This window comes from Rissa tridactyla, chromosome Z (assembly GCF_028500815.1).
Source record: "Rissa tridactyla isolate bRisTri1 chromosome Z, bRisTri1.patW.cur.20221130, whole genome shotgun sequence".
In the NCBI taxonomy this organism is placed as follows: Eukaryota; Metazoa; Chordata; class Aves; order Charadriiformes; family Laridae; genus Rissa; species Rissa tridactyla.
Genome location: NC_071497.1, coordinates 2,513,219 through 2,530,749, shown reverse-complemented (window position 1 = coordinate 2,530,749; position 17,531 = coordinate 2,513,219). Strand labels below are relative to the sequence as shown.

Sequence of the window (17,531 nt, the reverse complement as noted above, 5' to 3'; positions counted from 1 at the left end):
ATCAATACGGGCTGGGGGATGACATGATAGAGAGCAGCCCTGCGGAAAAGGCCTTGGGGGTCCTGGTGGGTGGAAAGCTGGACATGAGCCAGCAACGTGCGCTTGCAGCCCAGAAGGCCGATCGCATCCTGGGCTGCATCAAAAGAAGGATGGCCAGCAGATCCAGAGAGGGCCTTCTCCCCCTCTACTCTGCTCTGGTGAGACCCCGCCTGGAGTACCGTGTCCAGCTCTGGAGCCCTCAGCACAAGAAGGACACGGACCCATTGGAGTGGGTCCAGAGGAGGGCCACGAAGATGATCCAAGGGCTGGAGACCCTCTGCTGTGAGGACAGGCTGAGAGAGTTGGGGGTGTTCAGCCTGGAGAAGAGAAGGCTCCGGGGAGACCTTCTAGCGGCCTTCCAGTCCCTGAAGGGGGCCTACAGGAAAGCCGGGGAGGGGCTGTTGGCAAGGGCATGTAGCGACAGGACGAGGGGCAATGGTTTAAACTCGAGCAGGGCAGGGTTAGATCAGACATTAGGAAGAAGTTCTGTACACTGAGGGTGGTGAGACACTGGCCCAGGTTGCCCGGAGAGGTGGTGGAGGCCCCATCCCTGGGGACATTCAAGGCCAGGCTGGATGAGGCTCTGAGCAACCTGATCTAGTTGAAGATGTCCCTGCTGACTGCAGGGGGGTTGGACTAGGTGGGCTTTAGAGGTCCCTTCCAACCCAACACATTCTATGATTCTATGAAACCAGGCGGGACAGTGGTGGGGCACAGGGTGAGGACAGTCTGGGTCCAGGACACTTGTGCAGGTTCAGGGTACTCGCTCCTTGTAGTTTCCTGCCTGCACCCCCCAAACACAGAATAAATAGAGGAAAAAAAACCCCAAAACCTCACCCTGCATTTGTCCAGAACTGGGACACTATTGAATAGACGCATTTATGCATTTGTATATAACATTTTACTGCATTTTTATTCATTTTAGTAGCCACAGAGCCATCAAACTTATTTTAAACAGTTACTTCAAACCAACCCTTTCACATTAATACCAACATAAACTCAGTATATTAAAATAAACTCGAAAATCAGCTATGTGCATATCCCGGAGGTGGTTTAATACATCCATCCGTGTATGTATATAGATGCTTATGAATATCCTGCTGCTTTGAAAATGACCTGCTATGTTATTTCACCACAATTTGCATTGTTATAATAGGTTATTGACTGATTTTAGGTTTAAGGGACTAAGGTAGTATTCGGTAATGACTCTGTGCTACAAGTTTATTGCAAGTGCCCAAGGTTCATTCACCCCAAGCAATTCAGTCAATAACCAATTTTTATACTTCTATCTCCTTCAAAATTCCAAACCAATAATCCCTGGCTTTTTTTTTTAATTATTTCAGTATCAGACTAACATTTCCCATGGAAATCAATATGGGTGAGATCCATTAGCCAAAAATCTGCAGCACTGCAATGCAAACATATTAAAAATATTGATCTTGCAGCCTACTGATGTTTTGATTGACTTTAATGTTTGTAAGCAGCAATAACAGAATTTCAATGACTGAAACAAACTTTTGATTAAAATTATAGATTTTAAAATTTTTTTCTATTTTACTGTTTCAAAGGGTATCGCATCGTTTACTTGTTTGCTGTAAATGATCATAGTAGTAAATACTTATTCAGTTTCTCATTTGTAAGTATTAAGGTCTGCCACAGGTTACACATCTTCAAATATACTTTCAATCATTCTCGATGTTTCAGTTCCACTATATCAGATGTGTAACACCAGCATGGGCAGGGCCAGATGTATTTTTACACCATTTTCCCTTCTGGATCTTCACATCTCTTGCATTCCTGTTACCAGCAGTGACAAGAATTTGATCTCACTCTTTTTTATCACTATCCAATAAACTTCAGATGATGTTTTCATAGCAGCTGGCCAAGATTTTGTTAAAGCCATCTTCCTAACATGGTTCCACCTCCCAAAATAAACATCTCAGCTAAAATAAAGAGATCTTCTACACTCTGGGTCTTGGGTTCATTGCTATACAGTCTGTATGTCCCACCACCTGGATCACATGTACCACCACAGCAGAGTGGTGGCATCCCTGCTTTAGGGATGGGGAAGCAAAGCATGGAGAAATTAGGGAGTACCTTCGGACAACCTAGCTTCCACCAAGGTCCTGAAGGCCATGATGTGGAACCTCCAAAGGATGAGGTTTGTCATCAGGAGATGCCGGCCCTGATGGATGAGTGTAGGCTGTCCAAACGGTTGTTTGCTGTGGGTGACACATGGTCGTTGTCGGCTCTTGAGAGCTTTGGGCTAGCACATGACCTGTCTTTGCCTTGGGGTACGGAAAAGCAGGGGAAACTCTACATATGCCAACCCAGAAAACAGAAGTGTGAGGAGACAGCAGAGGGGGTGTCCATGCAACCTCTGTCCCCAGCAGACTGTACCAGCATATGGAATCTGCTGCACCACCTAGACGTCTCCATTGTACCACACTCGTACCAACAGAGCCTTTATATAGATCTACGTATAAACAAGCACCTGACAGAGAAACTATAGCTCTATCATACTGGCACCTGGCAGAGGGATACGCCCCCTGAGGCCCCTTCCAAGCTTGCATTTCCATGATTCAATATTATACCAGCTAAAGATACATCCCCTTGGTCAGACGAGATTTCCTCCTGACCTTTCTCATTCAAGAAGGTTTGTTTTCTTTGTGCTTTCTATATTACAGCCAGGATTCACCTGAGATGACAGCAGTGGGTAGACAGCTTTAGGGGGAAAAAAAGTGCACACAAATGGACGACTTGAATGATTCTGTTATTTTTGTTTTTTTTTCAAATTACAATCCTCTTCCTGCTGACATCCAACTCACCAGCTCCACAGCCCAACCTGGCTCACATGGCCAGCAGGGAGAAATTACCAGAAGAAGTAATAACCAAGGGATGAGGCATGCTGAGATGCCTGGACCATGCAATTAACCAGGAGGGATGTGGTACCTGTGCAGCATTTAACACAACATCCAGTGCTGAGGTACAGCTCCAGGACCAAAATCCTCTTACAAAGTCACTACACACATGGAGCTGGGTTAATAGTACTTCCATGCACTGCACACAATGAAGTTTTCCAGTGGGGTGCGATGCCCAAAAGCCCTGTGCCACCAACAGTCCCTCTGGAAGAGCCCTGGGGACCAGGCCCACAGATCCGGACCCCTCCTCCTACCTCTCCCACCCAGATGCACCCTGTTGAGCGCCGACACCATGTCCCTGGTTCTGCTGTCCCAGTGGAGCTCTGCAGTCCGGTTAAGCCTTGATGTTTGTTACTATTGGTCTCCCACTTGGAGATGCTTAAATACAGCAAGCAGACAAGCTCTATCAAGAAGCTGCACGCGGCAAGAAGAGAGACAGCCTCAGCTCTACTGTGTATCTAGATGGCCCGATCTAACCGAAGGACCTCTTCTCCCACTGTGGGACATTAAGGAAAGTGCTCCATATTTGTTGCCAAACACCTAGAGCAGGCAGCACTTTCGTCTACTGGTGTACCTTGAGATCTTGTGAGCAACCAGAAATCAGAACCACCTCTAAATAAGGAATGTTTTGGACACAGGGCAGACAATTTCACAAGATCCCTCCTGTAGACAAGGAGTTGGAAGGTGGAGAAGTTCTGCACTGACTATGACCATGACCATGGCCATGGCCATGGCCATGGCCATGACCATGACCATGACTAGAGACTACCCAACTTTGAATTTTCAACCATCTCTAAATTTAAAAAAACAAACCACAAAGACCAATAGACTAAGAACAGTGGAAAGTTATGAATCTAACTACAAAAAGACATGAAACTGCTGACTATCAAAGGTATTGGTAACATTGCAAATGATATTATTCTGCATCTGTAAACAACTAAGCATCAATTTATTACCCTAGAAATTGAAATACCGTGTTCTCCAAGCCCTCGCAGAGCAGGCAGTCTCAGTACAAGCTTTTTGTGTACCCTGACAATATGCCTACACATGCTCTGAAAACTGCTCCAGGCTGGGGAGCATGTTTCAGGGCTCCAGCACACCAGCTTCCCGCAGACTTCGCCGCAGGGCTTTGAAGCGCTGCTGTTCTCTGCTGCTTCTCCTGCCCTTCTGCTGGAACGACGGCCCCCGAGGTAGAATTAGCAGAAATGAACGTACCCACGTTAGCACAAATGCATTTTTTTTGCAATTTAAGGTTGAAGGAACGTGTGTACCCCCCATATGGCCTTTGGTAATGAGGTGGTCGGCAAAGGGACAGGCAGTTAAACCTATCCCCACATCCATTTGTGGCTGAGACTATGAGTTGTGAGGTCAGGCACTTGCCCATTGAAACACACAATTTTCATATTTTATTCATAATTTTGCCAACACCAGACAGAAGTAGCCCTGGCTTTGTGGTGGGCTGACTGCTGGGGACAGAGATTAAAGCTCTGCGTGTCATGAGCCACGCTCCAAGCCCCTGTACACAGTTTCTTAATTCCAAGTATTGCCTGGGACAGAGTACAAAATATTCACACCATTCATTTATTTGCATATTCATCTTGTCTATCACAACAAAGAGACAAATTTAGACTGACTTTTGTAAGATTTGTCTTTAGTGTCTAGCTGCATAATGTAATTGCTAGGGAGTTACTATTTGCATGAAACAGCCTATTATCCAGTATTATCTGGTGAAGCAGAGTGCCCTCATTTTGTTAGGCAGACATATACAGTGCTGTCCCTCTCCTCGTTGCCCATCAAAGTTCAGGGTACCCGTGGCAGACCTGGGCGAGAAGAAGATCCACACTGCTTGTGCTGTCCACCCAACCGAGCCATCCGAGCTCAATCTCCATCTCCAACTTTGGCTAATGCATTCCCGCCTCCACCAGCTTCCAAAAATTTCACAAAGCACCAGTGAGGATGACTTCAAAACCGTGAGATTAAAAAAGTAATTTGGGGGTTCTTGTTTCTGAGCCTGACCAGTATTAGCTGAAAAATCTTCAAGCTTTTTTTCCACACAGCTAGGATGGGCAAGAAATTTAGATTAAAATGTGCAAGACAGCAACTGATCACTGCAGGCCCTGTAAACAAAATACAGACCACCACCAACTCACTACAAAACCATAAATGAGAGGGAAATACTTGTTACTATCTTGTATTTGCAATACTCTGCTGGTGTGATGACCTGCTGATATCCTGAGGTGACCCTACCATCTTTGTATGCAAACAACGGATATTGCTATCAATGTCTAATACCATCATCCATGATCTTGAAATTGAATTAGAGCAAGAGACAACAAGGTGTAACAAATAGAAAAAGTAATGCATCTGGAATGTGCAAGCACGGATTGGAGAAACAGCTCTACCAAGCCATGGCAAGTGCCTCTTCCAATAAATTAGTGACATTGCTGGTGAACCCGCTCCTCTTCCCAACAGACCCTATAGTGCCAACTCTTCCATTTGGCTGTGCCAAATGGGTTTTAACCCTCTCCCTGCTGAACTTAAAGTGAAAAGATGTCTAAGTAGGAGCATTTTAAAGGTCTGTGACTTGCCCTTAAATACTCTGCAGCTCCACAGCTGAGCAGGAACTGTGCACAGGTCATAGAATCATAGAATCATCATGGTTCAAAAGGACCTTTGGGATCATCGAGTCCAACCATACACACACAAAAAAACCAACCTACCAACCAAATAAAAAACCCTACAATCTCTGCCACTAGAGCATGCCCTGAAGAGGTCTCCTGAAGAAGGTCTCCTGCAGCAAGCCAGCCTGCATGCAATCAGGGTGTTAAACCCCTTAAATCAGCCTGTTTTATTACCTGGAGTTTATTAAAGTGCCTTTAACTGTCTACTCTTAATGCAAGAGACTGAGGTCTGCCCCTGGGTAAGAACAAAACTCAAATCTACCTAAAGTGTTGCTGTCCTGGCTCAAGTCGCCATGTGTGATGCTTATACTCTGCTACCGAGACAAATTACTCAGGACACCCCAAAAAAGCAGAGAGAGGTGTTCTGAAGACCTCAGTGACTGCACAATTTGGATGAAGCTTGAGGAAAGGAGCGGAGAGGGCTGGCTGGGTGAGTCTCAGCGCGGTCGGGGATTTAATGGTCAAACCCAACAAGGTGCTGGGCAACTCCTACGAAAGTGCTCAGGATCCTCATGTCCCAGTGACACCGACAATGATGGAAACTCTGGGTGCTCAGAAGTTTCTGGACTGATTCATTAAATCATACATGGCTGACTGAAGGACGCATATTTTGAATTAGCAAAGCAACCATACACAAACCCTGTAGGGCCAAAACGCTTTCTCTTATTTAATCTTAAAGAAAAAAAAAAGAAAAAAGAAAAGGACTCCCTTCCCGCATGAATTAAAATGTCACTGTGTGTACTGGGTATCACATCAGTCTATAATGCAAAGAATCAATTATAGATTCAGAAATTCTTAAATGATTTGTAGGCTTGCAGGGTTTTTTTTGCAGTTATTTACGTTGGGCTTTCATGGCAAGTCTCGAAGACTGAAATAGGAAAAGAGCCTAAAATATAAAAACATAACATAGAAAAGGTTATGACACAAACACAATAAAAAAACCCCTCAAAACAACTTTTTGGCACTAAAGCATATGCTCTGCTCCCTGCAGCTAAAAGTCACATACTGAGAGTGCATGTTCTGTCAAGAATTACTATTTTCAAGCATGGCTGGTGATTTTGGACAGTAGCACTTAAGAAACCTTCAATCTGGCAGTTTTCTCACTGCACATTTACTAAAGCATCCCCACTGTCCAAACTCCCAGGAGTTTGGGGATCTGACCTCATGGAAGGAAAAAAAAAAAAAACCAAAATAAAAGGTTCCTGGGGTAGTGTTTTGATCTGGTTCTGTATATTTTTTTTTTTTTCCCCAGACAGATCATTATTCCAATCCATTCTCTGGAAAACGTTGCAAATGCAATAGCACTTTGCTCCTTTCTTTCCTGGGAACCGAGTGGAAGTGAAGCTGGCCCCAGCCCACACAATTGCCATTAAAGGTAGTAGTGTTCTCAGCAAAGAATTATTTACAAGTTGTAAGATCAGGAACAAACTGATCAGCACGATTTATTTTACTAATTTCACTTACTGCAAATGGCTTGCCTGAAGACGTTTTGGAATTAACATGAATAAAAGGCAGACTTCACTTCTCACCCTTCTGCCTTTTACTGTGCTGTATAAAGGGTTCATTTACTTATTATAAATTACATTAGCTACATGCATTTCCCCCCCCCCCCCCTTTTTTTTTTCTGGTTAGCAAATTCACAAAGCAATCCAGATTTCAGACTGTTTGCTGTATGTATGTGTTCAATGGATTCGTAAACGGATAGTTCATACACACTTTACCGAGGCTTATTTGTTATTCCCTGCCTGTGACTGACCACCTCAGCAACATGATATATTTGTTTTATTCCCTGACTGGGGACGTTGTGGACATCAAAAACAATGACAAGGGATAGCATCTTCCTGGCTAACGCTTCCTAACAGACCTTCTTCTGCTATTGTATGTCAGGCTGGGGAGGACACTGTTATCAATAACTGTCAGTTCTCTCTTTCGTGCTAAAACCAAGAGATAATGTCACCCAACGCACCTGCCAGAAATCACAACTCAAACTTTCATCCATGTATTATCTTTGCAAATATTAAAAAAAATATTTCTATTTTACAACAGCTTTGCCTGATTGTATTGTACAGTGTTTATTATACCTACACAAAAAACCCAGGAAAGGTGTTTTCAAAATTATGAAAGCTGCTTCAAAACTGTCCACATGAGAATCTTTGTGCCGTTGGGATTCTCAGTCCCTTAGCTTTTACTTTTCCTCTGCTTATTCATACACTCGTGGACAAGCAGGTGTCACAGAGATGTCCCAAGGTCCATGCCCTGTCCCACAGCAAGACCTGCAGCACCGATGTCATTGGTGGCAAACTTCTGTCTGCCCTGTCCTTAACCACCTCCTCCGGGGACGGAGAACCCGCAGGCAGTGTCCTCCACCCATACCGTTAGAACGTTTCCCTCAGGGTCTAATCCAAACTTTTCCTGCCACGATTTAATTTCATCCCTTACTGTACTATTTACCAGGCGCATGGAAAACAGACGGTTCCTTTCTTCTTTGCAACAGCCTTTCACACAGCCGATGATTTCCACCATGTTCTTTCTTTCAGTCCTTTTTGTTTTTTTTTTTTTTCTTAGGTTAAGCCTTCTCAGTTTTTTCACCCTTTTCCCGAAGGCCACGCTTTCTAGACTTCTTATCACTTCTGTTGCTTCCCCTTTGGAGGTTCTCCAGTTCTTCCTCCTCTTTCACAGGCTGTGCTGCCCATCAGCATACGTAGCCTCCCAGCTGAAGCCTCACTGATAGTTTTGCAAGCTATAAGCTTATTTAGACATTTCGGTAAAAGGTTTGTCTTTCCCGCAGCGATGCGTTGTTGTTGACTTATCCTCTATCTGCTGCTGCAAAGGGTAGCAATTTATTCTCTGTGGGGGAAAAAGCAACTATCGCTCGACTCCAGCTCCTGTGATCCGCTCTGTGCAGCCTCTGATAAATTCACCCCTGTGCCAGCCACACTCCTCTTCTTCGGGGTCCCACTTCTGCTAGGTCTGGATCAAAATCTGCCACTGCTGTGATCCCAGCACTGTGCAGCACGCCGGTACCTTTCAGCAGTCGGGAGCAGCAGCGCTTTCATGTCTCGTGGCGGCGGATGGGAAGAAAGGCTGCCCCTCAAAGAGGCACTGGGGAGCAGTTGCTGCCGGTGTCATGGCACCAGCGGTGCCTTCCCTCGCTTCTGAGTTTACCCAGGAACAGAAAAAAAAGTCTTTAATTTCCTTTGTGAGTAACCACAGAGTTACCTAATTTGTTAAGACTCAGCCAAACTCTGGTGCTTGTGCCATGTGCTCTAGAAATTAACTACTGAGCAAGGGGCTCCAAAGTTTCCTTCTGGAGGGCAAAGACATCACTCTAATTCTGTTGCGTTATTCCTATTCGTTGCCTCGTACTACCCAAGCAATTAGGCCAATGCAAACGGTCCCCAGATAATTATTCTGGAGGAAAGCAGACACTCACGCGTCAGAAACTTTGCACAAAACCTCCCTCTAACTGAAACGCGTTGAGGAAACAAGGAGGCACGAGGACATCCAGTCCTACATGTGGAGACTGATGGGTTTTGCAGACCTGCCTCAGCAGCCTCTTCTTCCCAGCTCAGACAGCTGGACCAGAAGAGAGAATCTGATCCCACTTCCTGTTCGTGAAGGAAAAGACCTAGAAAAATAGCCCGTTGCTTCAGAATAATGATGTCCAGTTTTGCTAGAGATGAAGCTTTCTGTTGGTTCAGGAAATGCAACTGATGCCATGGTGACACACACAACAAATACTTGAAATTAGTTTTCTTCTACCACGAATCAAAGCAAGGAGACAGGGATGGTTAGAGTAGGTCAAAAAAAGTGTTACATGGCAGCTATACAGGCACAACACAGTCCACGTGAAACCCTAGAAAACATTACTTGCCACCAACAGATGAGGTCATCTTTGTGCCTGCAGAATGTCCCTCTCAAGTCTCCTGTGGGAAATGCAGGGCATGGCCAGAAGTCCCCCCGCTGTGCACAGTAGCTGGCAGGCTGTGAAGGGCCACCACAACATGAGGCGGCCTGTAGAGCTGGAGGCTGAACCTCCAAAAGGTTTGCAAGAAACCCGAAGGGGTCACGCTCAGCCTCAGTTTCTTTATGCATATGCCTTTCTTGGAGGAAACCATGGAGCCTGAGATGAAGACTGAACCACTAACATGTTCAGAAGCTCATGAGCTATTTCTCATTGATGTCCAGGCCTCAAGGGTCCGCTCAGCACCACACTCGGAGTCAGGTGTGTGAGTCTGACGCCTCTCTGATGCTCAAAAGCCAGCAGTCTGCTCAACCTCCTCTCCACACACTATAACATCCCCATGGACAAATACGTGTATGGTAAACCTTACAGCTATTGCCTGCGAGAAAAGGAAACCAACTCTGACCTTCTACATAACCACAACAGGTCATGTGTCATTTTTTTGTGTGTGCATGTGTTGTGTTATTACTTGTTATTTTGGTGTAAGTGGCATTTTCTTTAGTGTTGTTGCTTTACTAATGCTAGTTATTAATGTTATTAATCTTAGTTGATAAAACAAGTGTCTGAATTAAGCAAGGGCTCATCTCTTTCCCTGGCATACCCACAATCCTGCTGATCTGTCAGCTCTCCCAGCACACCACCAGGAATTTGGGTGGGAAGCACATGGGCAGAAGGCACTGAAGGTCCTGAGACCCGGTGGTCCAGCTCCACGATGCCCCCGAGATACCGTGGAGCACGCGGGCGGCACAAAGCTGCCCCAACACCCGCGCTAATGCTGCTGCTCGTAACGATAACCCATCACGGGTGCTTCTTGGAGCCAGCTGTCGGAGAAGAATGACGCTGATTAGAGGCACTGCTGATAGAAACAGTGGGACACAGGAGGAGTAAAATAAGTGTGCTCTCTCGAGTGGAAAATCCAGAAAGGCGCAAGTTGCTACCTCCAAGCAGCAGGTATATAGGAGTAGCAAGTATGTAAGAAGATGAGTAGATCATGGCTTCCTTAAAAAAACATCATGGATCAGCATGAGTCAGGAAAATATAAAATATACCAAAAGTCCACTGGCTTAGAAGTCTCCTAAAAGTCCTGAAGTTCATGGAAATGCAAATTTTCTGGCAAACTAGAGGGAGTTTATGAACTAAAACACATGGCAAACTAGAATACACAGTCCTGCAGAGGGACATTTTTTGTGCCTCAGCTTTTAGGTTGTTGCCTAGTATGTATATGCAAAATCTGAAAATAAAATTTATCCCACTTACCGCACCTAAAGACAGGTATGTCACACGGACACGGCACGTCTGCCAAAGAGCTTACAAAACTTCTGGACGATACTCATCATAGAGGAAGCGAACGTGTATGGTTTATTACAAGTAAGCAATTAGAACAAAGTTAATCCGAACTAATTAAAAAAAGAACGGGTCTGCGACCACAGTGGTCCAACCTATGCTCGGTCTCCCCTTCCAAACGTCAGAGGAATTTGAGATGAGGCAGCGGCACGGCAGGGCAACGCTGCCTGAAACTGATAAACCGGCGCTCCCTGCTCATAGCCCGTTTTTAATTTTTAAGAAAGAAATCAATGAGTGCAGATAAAACGTAGAGGGCTGTAATCCCCTGGAGTGATCTTGTCACAACATGTGTTACTGCAGTTCTACACTTTTACCTTTGCACTTTGTTGTGTGTAACAGAGCAACATAATTAACCACTGGTAGGTAGTGTTTACGTTAGTTCTCAAAAGGTTAAGAAGCTGATTATAGCTAAAATCAGCTTTGCCTGGGGCTTCAGTAGCTCTGTGTAATCAAATTAGACAAGCAGGGCACAGTGTCACCTAACACAAACCAGTGGCACTTTCTTCTCTCTTTTGACCTTTTTCATTAGATGAGCAAGCCAGGTTTTAGCTTATTCCAAACATTTTGAACAGATTAGTTCCCCATAAACTGTGAGTGATAAGCCAGGCATTCGCCCATGTCATTTTCATGAGGGACTCAGTGAGCCTGCACTCAGAAGGTTCTTCAAGAACAGCCTCAACTTTGCTTTCTCCCAAAGTAACCTCTTCATTCAATTGTTTTTTCTGTGGTTTTTTTTTTTTTTGGGTGGAAAAGGTTTCCAAAGGTGAATGGCAATGACTTCAAATGCCGAAGTATCTTTAGCCGCCGTCTTTGTCTTGGGTGTCTCATTGTTTTGATTCTAGACCTGCGGAACGTTCCCCTGAAATCCAGCCGCAAACAGATATAACTTCATAAACACAGCGGAAAACGCATTAACATTTCTAAGAAACCACGGGAAACCCGCCCGGCGGAGTTGCAGCTCACCCCCTCCACGCAGCCCCAGCCGCTCTTTGAAGTCAAGCAAGGTGAACGGCATAATGGAGGTGTTTAAGTAGGTTTAATAATGTAGAGAGGGGAGCGAGCCAGCCCCACATCAGAAGAACGCTTTTCCGCACGGCCCTGCCGCAACTAAATTTAAATGCGGGCTGCAGCACCGGTGTCTCCCGTAATCTCGGTATCTTTGAACACAAAGGGAACAAAAGATTAAACAGGCGAAGAATATACAAAGAAAAGTAATGGCAAATTTAGATGAAAACCTGCAAGTTAAGGAACACGCTACGCCTTCCTGAATTTTCTGCACTAATCTAAAAAACAGTCGCTAACCTTTACATATTTGACCCTTAACTCCAGCTCCAGCCTGGGTACACACTGCGGCTAACTTTCAGAGCCTTTACATGGTGACAACAAGCAAGCGTACGGAACAATAGCTTCTGCACATGATTTGTGCTTATTTATTTACAGCCGATAAAATCAAAACTTGTTATTTTAATTGATTAAGCCATAAATAAAGAGTTACAGAAGTCAAGTCTCCGCACTTGCACAGTCCGATGATTCCTGCTAATCCAGCAGCACTTAACAAATTCACATGTGGTTAGCCTGCCTCGCCGTAGCTGTAGATCACATTTCTATGCTGCAAGCTGTGCAAAAAAATCAATATGCCAAGTTTAACATACGGACAGGAAACATGATGTCCTCCTATATTTTCAGTGAACTCCAAATGACTGTGCAGTTCCTCGTCTGCACAGTTTATTTCAGAAAAATGCACTCTTTAAGAAGAAAAAAGAACTAGCACGCAGTGAAATATACAAATGCATTGTTGGAGTCATACCTGACTCTATAATAACAATTTTTTTCAAATAATCTGGCATTTTGATTGCATCACCAGCCAGCCAGAAAGCTCCCATCTGCCCCTTTACATATTTAAAGCAAAGACACATTCTTCGGACAGAACATACACTAGCCATACGCATTTTAGATTTCACGGTAAATTCCTGTATGCTTTTTTCATACATCAACTCTTTAGGCGCCAATACTCTCTTTTTTCCAACTGACTGCGCTGTGCTATAATTCATTTATTTACACCTAGCGGCAACCACCGTCCACCAAAACAACCTGTTAACTTCCACCACTCTTCTCTATTGCAGATCTGCCATACTTTTGCTGCAGAAACACCTCGTTTGTGTGTGTGTGTGTGGGGGTGTGAGGATGAGACGCCCCCGCCATGGGGCAGGGGTGGCCACGGCCACCAAGGTTGGCACCGTGCGGGGCCACCTCCAAAGCCACCAGCGCCCCAACTCCTTCCTCATAAAGGGAAAAAATAAAGGGGGGGAAAAAAAAGGAAAAAAGATTGGCTTTAAACACTCAGAAAGGCATTTTCAAAATAGAAGACCATGCAGGGAAGCAGAGAAATTCTCCTTAGCGTACGATTGGCTCTTTCAGTGGTAATTTCTCTTCATTGCAATGAGCAGCTGTAAATGGATTAATGGCATTTAGCTCTAGAGAGCATGTCATTGATCTGTACCGAACATATAAACTGTTATATAAAACACACTCAAAGACCCACACTTGTTCCTAACTTTCTATTAATATGTCATTTGCAAGACAAATTTTATTCAGAGATTAATGTACCATTTTAAAAAGCCTAGGCATAAAACTCCCAATCAGAAAATAACAATGTAACAATTTTAAGTGTTGAACAATATTAATACTGCAATAAATTACAATTTCGGTACGTTTTAGCCTTTTTTATATCAGTTCAGAGCGCACAGCACAGCTCCATACTACTACAAATGAGTTGTTTCAGGGACTCCCAAAGTGCCAAATATGCAAAGTTTGCTTCCACAGCCTCTCCTGCTAATGCGAAAGAATCAATAATATTGCAGCAAGAAGTGATGATCACCGTTTTGAGGTGGGGTATCTCTGCGGATCAGGGGACACGGATCGTCGCTCCAGAAGAGGGATGGGAACTGACTCCGTGGCACGTGCTGCCTATGGGAAGGTATCCCGGAGACTCAAAGTGGCTATCCCTATAGCTCCTGCCAAGCTATACGGAACCTCTGGACCTATGGAACGGCCTAAACACCTCGCTCACGGGCTTTTATGCAGGGGTAAAATGCAGCCAGGAAACTTCCTCAAAGCAGACGGCTTCGTTAGAGTTGGCCAAATGGGACTGCGCATATGTAAATCACCGATGAGTCTGTACTAAATCTTTAATGTCTTAATGCCTCCGTTTGTTTTTTTCCCCTGACTTTGACATCGCTGCAGTGTGAACAGCTATATTTAATTTACAGGGTTTCTTTTCTTTTTTTTTCGGGCTTTTTTTTTTTTTTTTTCCCCTCCCCAAAATCAGAAGGCAGGAAGTAGATGGGTGTAACTTACAGAGGCAGCTGAGATGAGTTGCTGGCAGGGTGAAGTGGTAGGTTTTAGTAATAGCTGGAAGCCGTAAGTGGTTCTAAGCTTTGAAGTCAGTGCAGCTTTGATGTGCTACTCCCATAGTTAATGGCAAGATAGTCTTGAAAGAAAAAGATTTCCCAAATACCATCCAAGTGTCGTTGCTTGTGAAATCCTTGTATGATTTTTTTTTTCCCCCTGTTGAACTTTAAATCTAACATCGGGCTGCTCTCACTCCCTCTCCATCGCTCTTACTGTCTTTTAAAGTGTTTTAATCGGTTAAAAGGATAATTAAACCCATGCTCGGTTTGGTGCAGGCAAGTAGCTTGCTGCATGTCTTTGCTTTGCTGAATCGATTTTGAGTGTTTTCCTCCCCAGACCCATGGTACTCGGACACCGGCAGGGACCACAGGGCGGGATGCGGGGGCAGCGGAGGGTGGAAGCCCGAGGGCATCCCTGGAGGGGTCCACTCGCCTTCCCACCATGGGAATGGCCACGTCTGTCCCAAGGGAGAGCATCCACCTACCCACCCGTGTACGTTGGGACTGACGGGAGAGACGCAACGCTGAGTCCATGGGGAAAAAACACCCCAAACCACCAGGAACAGCAGAGTTCCCTTGATGAGTATTTGTCTCCCATACCAAAATATCATGGAGGAGTATCTACTGATTTTTCCCACAATATAAATTCTCCTTGAGTTGCACACTTAACCAGTAAGAGCTTTCACATTTACTGAAAACATAAACAAAACTGTACTTGGAGAGTTAGGTTTAAGAAAGCAACTCATAAAAGTCTGATATTTAGTATCTTTTGTAAACGATCGTACAATACGCAACTTATTAGAATAGCTAAACTTTAAACCTGAGCCTAATCTACATGTCAAACGTCATCAACAAACCACACGCTGAAGCACAGCAAAACAACCGTTTCTGACGAGTGCGAAGCTAGCAGGGCAAGAGCATTAAAGCGGTTTAAGCCACAGCCTTTATCCCACATCAAAAAGCTGTTTACCTGGGCACACTTATATCCGAACAGAAAAGGGAGACGCTGATCACAAAGACCCATGCCTGTCTAAATGGACAGAAATAAAGAAAATGGCATGTGACCAGTAAATTACGGGAGAGCAACACGTCAAGGTTAGAGGTCACTGAAGATTTCAACAAATCTCAGAAGATACGGCAACAGATTAAGCGAGGGGATAGACTGCCCTCCAACCTTAACCTGTGAAGACCTTTGAAGTCTTGTGGTGACCTCTATCCTGCTCTTTCATATTAGTTGTTAGTTACACTAATTACAGCCTAATAGTGCGCCGGAGCCAGACACTTTTTCTGCAGCCATCCTGAGGAGGAGAATGTGTGGAATGGCCAAGCCCTGCCCCGCGCATCGCGGGCACTCGCCCCTGTGAGCCGTGTCCTGTGTCATCTCGTACAGGTACAAGACGTTAGTTACGTTCTGCACCTTCAAGAAGCCAGTGAAGTCTTTGCTGGGGGAAGCCACAAGCTAATTAAGCCAAAACCCCAAGTCAAGTTTGCCTAAGCAGGGTCTGACAACAACGCTGAAACAAATTTAGTTCTAAAAACTGTTTTAATGTGCACTCTGGCATAATGATAACCAAAGCAAGGATGTAAAGTGCAACCCCTCATAAATACTGTATATCCAGCACTGAAATCAAAGAAGTAACTTGCTGCTGCTGCCAGTGAACTTGAGTGAGGGAGTGTGGGATTAGATGTGGAGTCTATTTGCATTGATTTTGCATCAATATCCATATTAATGCTAACACAATACTGTATCATATTTGGGGACAGCACTCAGCTCACCGAGTCTCTCCGGCAGATGTAATATCACTTGTAAAGCTTCAGTAAATCATTCAGTAGCGTTAAAGAAAGTCAGGCACTAAATCAGGAGAAAAGTTTAGAAAAAGATGTAGCGCAGAAAAATCATACCAGGATTAACAAAACGTGTAACAAAACAACCTATGCATGGAAAGAACAGCTATTCAAAACCAATTTCTATTTCCTCATTTACACGAGGAATATTTTTTACGTGGCTGATAAGAGCTTTGGAGGATGACAAATCAATCCGCCTGTGACTGCTGGCACCTCTGTTACCACGATAACGTCAGTTATCTGTGGGTGCAAACTACAAGCTGTGAACGCACTGCTAAAACCGTACAAATACAAACGTAGTTCCACTGAAGACACAAACGAGCAGAACCCAGGACTTCCCTGCATCAACGAGTAGCAGAGCTCTCAGAAAGCCCAAATGAGACAATCTGACAGCAAGTGATGTAAGTGCTCGTACTTCTATTTCATCTGGAATTTCTGGACTTTTAATAAAACATAAGCTTTATCATCCACGTGCAAAACAACAGGAAAGATCCTCCTTTCTCTACTGAGCTGCTCTGGTGCAAAGGTACAAGGGTGTGGGGAGACATGGGCACTGATCTCCCCAGGCTTCTGTGTGTGCACCTTCTACTGGCATTGTACAACACGATGGATGGATTCCGCAGGGGCATCTGCTTCCCGGTCCAACCAGGTTCCCCACAGGCTGGGTATACCGGTATTAATGCACAATTCACATCTACTCTCCTTGTTGAAGGCATCCTCTTGCTGTGTTGGCTCAGTGAGAGCAATCTGTGGTGCCTGGCTGGTGGGAAAGCCCACTGGAGTTTGGGGCCATCTCCTCTGGATGTTTGTGGTCCTCTTCACTTTGTCCTCGCTCAGAGACAACGAATAAGAAAAAACAACCTCTTGGTTCTTCTTGTGTCTGTCGCTGACTCCTCTCCTTAGTGTACAAAAAAATCCCACTGTTACTTTGAGTGAACACTCTGCCTCTCCCGCTACTCCACCCCACGATCTACTTTTTCAAAAAATGCATGGCATTTAGAAGGCATTGGTAAAAATAATCAATTAGCACAGACCAGCTGATTACAGTCATGGAGACCAGCAATGCCTGCAAGCAACGAATGCTGTTCCTTGGAAAAAACCAAGCAGGAATCACTCTTTTTTTAGGATGGATGAGGAAAGGAGAACCTTCATCTACGTGACAGTGCAGGGGTTAGACCACTGACATTAGAAGCAGCAACCAATTTCAGTGGAAGGGGTCTCAAGCCAACATCTCAAAGGAAGGTGACCAAACTTCCAGCCAAGACCTCAGGGTCCCTCTTGTGCTCTTTGAGTTCCCTGACCCCTAAGGTTTCACCCCTTCCTCTGC

The 17,531-nt window shown here is 44.7% G+C and overlaps 1 protein-coding gene across 7 annotated transcripts in view; it reads right to left on the bottom strand.

The window, feature by feature from the left end:
* Positions 1–17,531, bottom strand: part of FAM172A (family with sequence similarity 172 member A) — a 266,356-nt gene that overhangs the window by 39,387 nt on the left and 209,438 nt on the right. Inside the window, exon 12 of one of the 7 annotated variants that reach the window (XM_054184764.1) lies at positions 7,031–17,102. The exons of the other annotated variants lie outside the window; for them this stretch is intronic. Within the exon in view, the coding sequence (XP_054040739.1) occupies positions 17,038–17,102 (65 nt within the window). The 3' untranslated portion in view covers positions 7,031–17,037. Of the gene's footprint in view, positions 1–7,030; positions 17,103–17,531 lie in introns of those variants that run through there. 7 annotated transcript variants of the gene reach the window in all.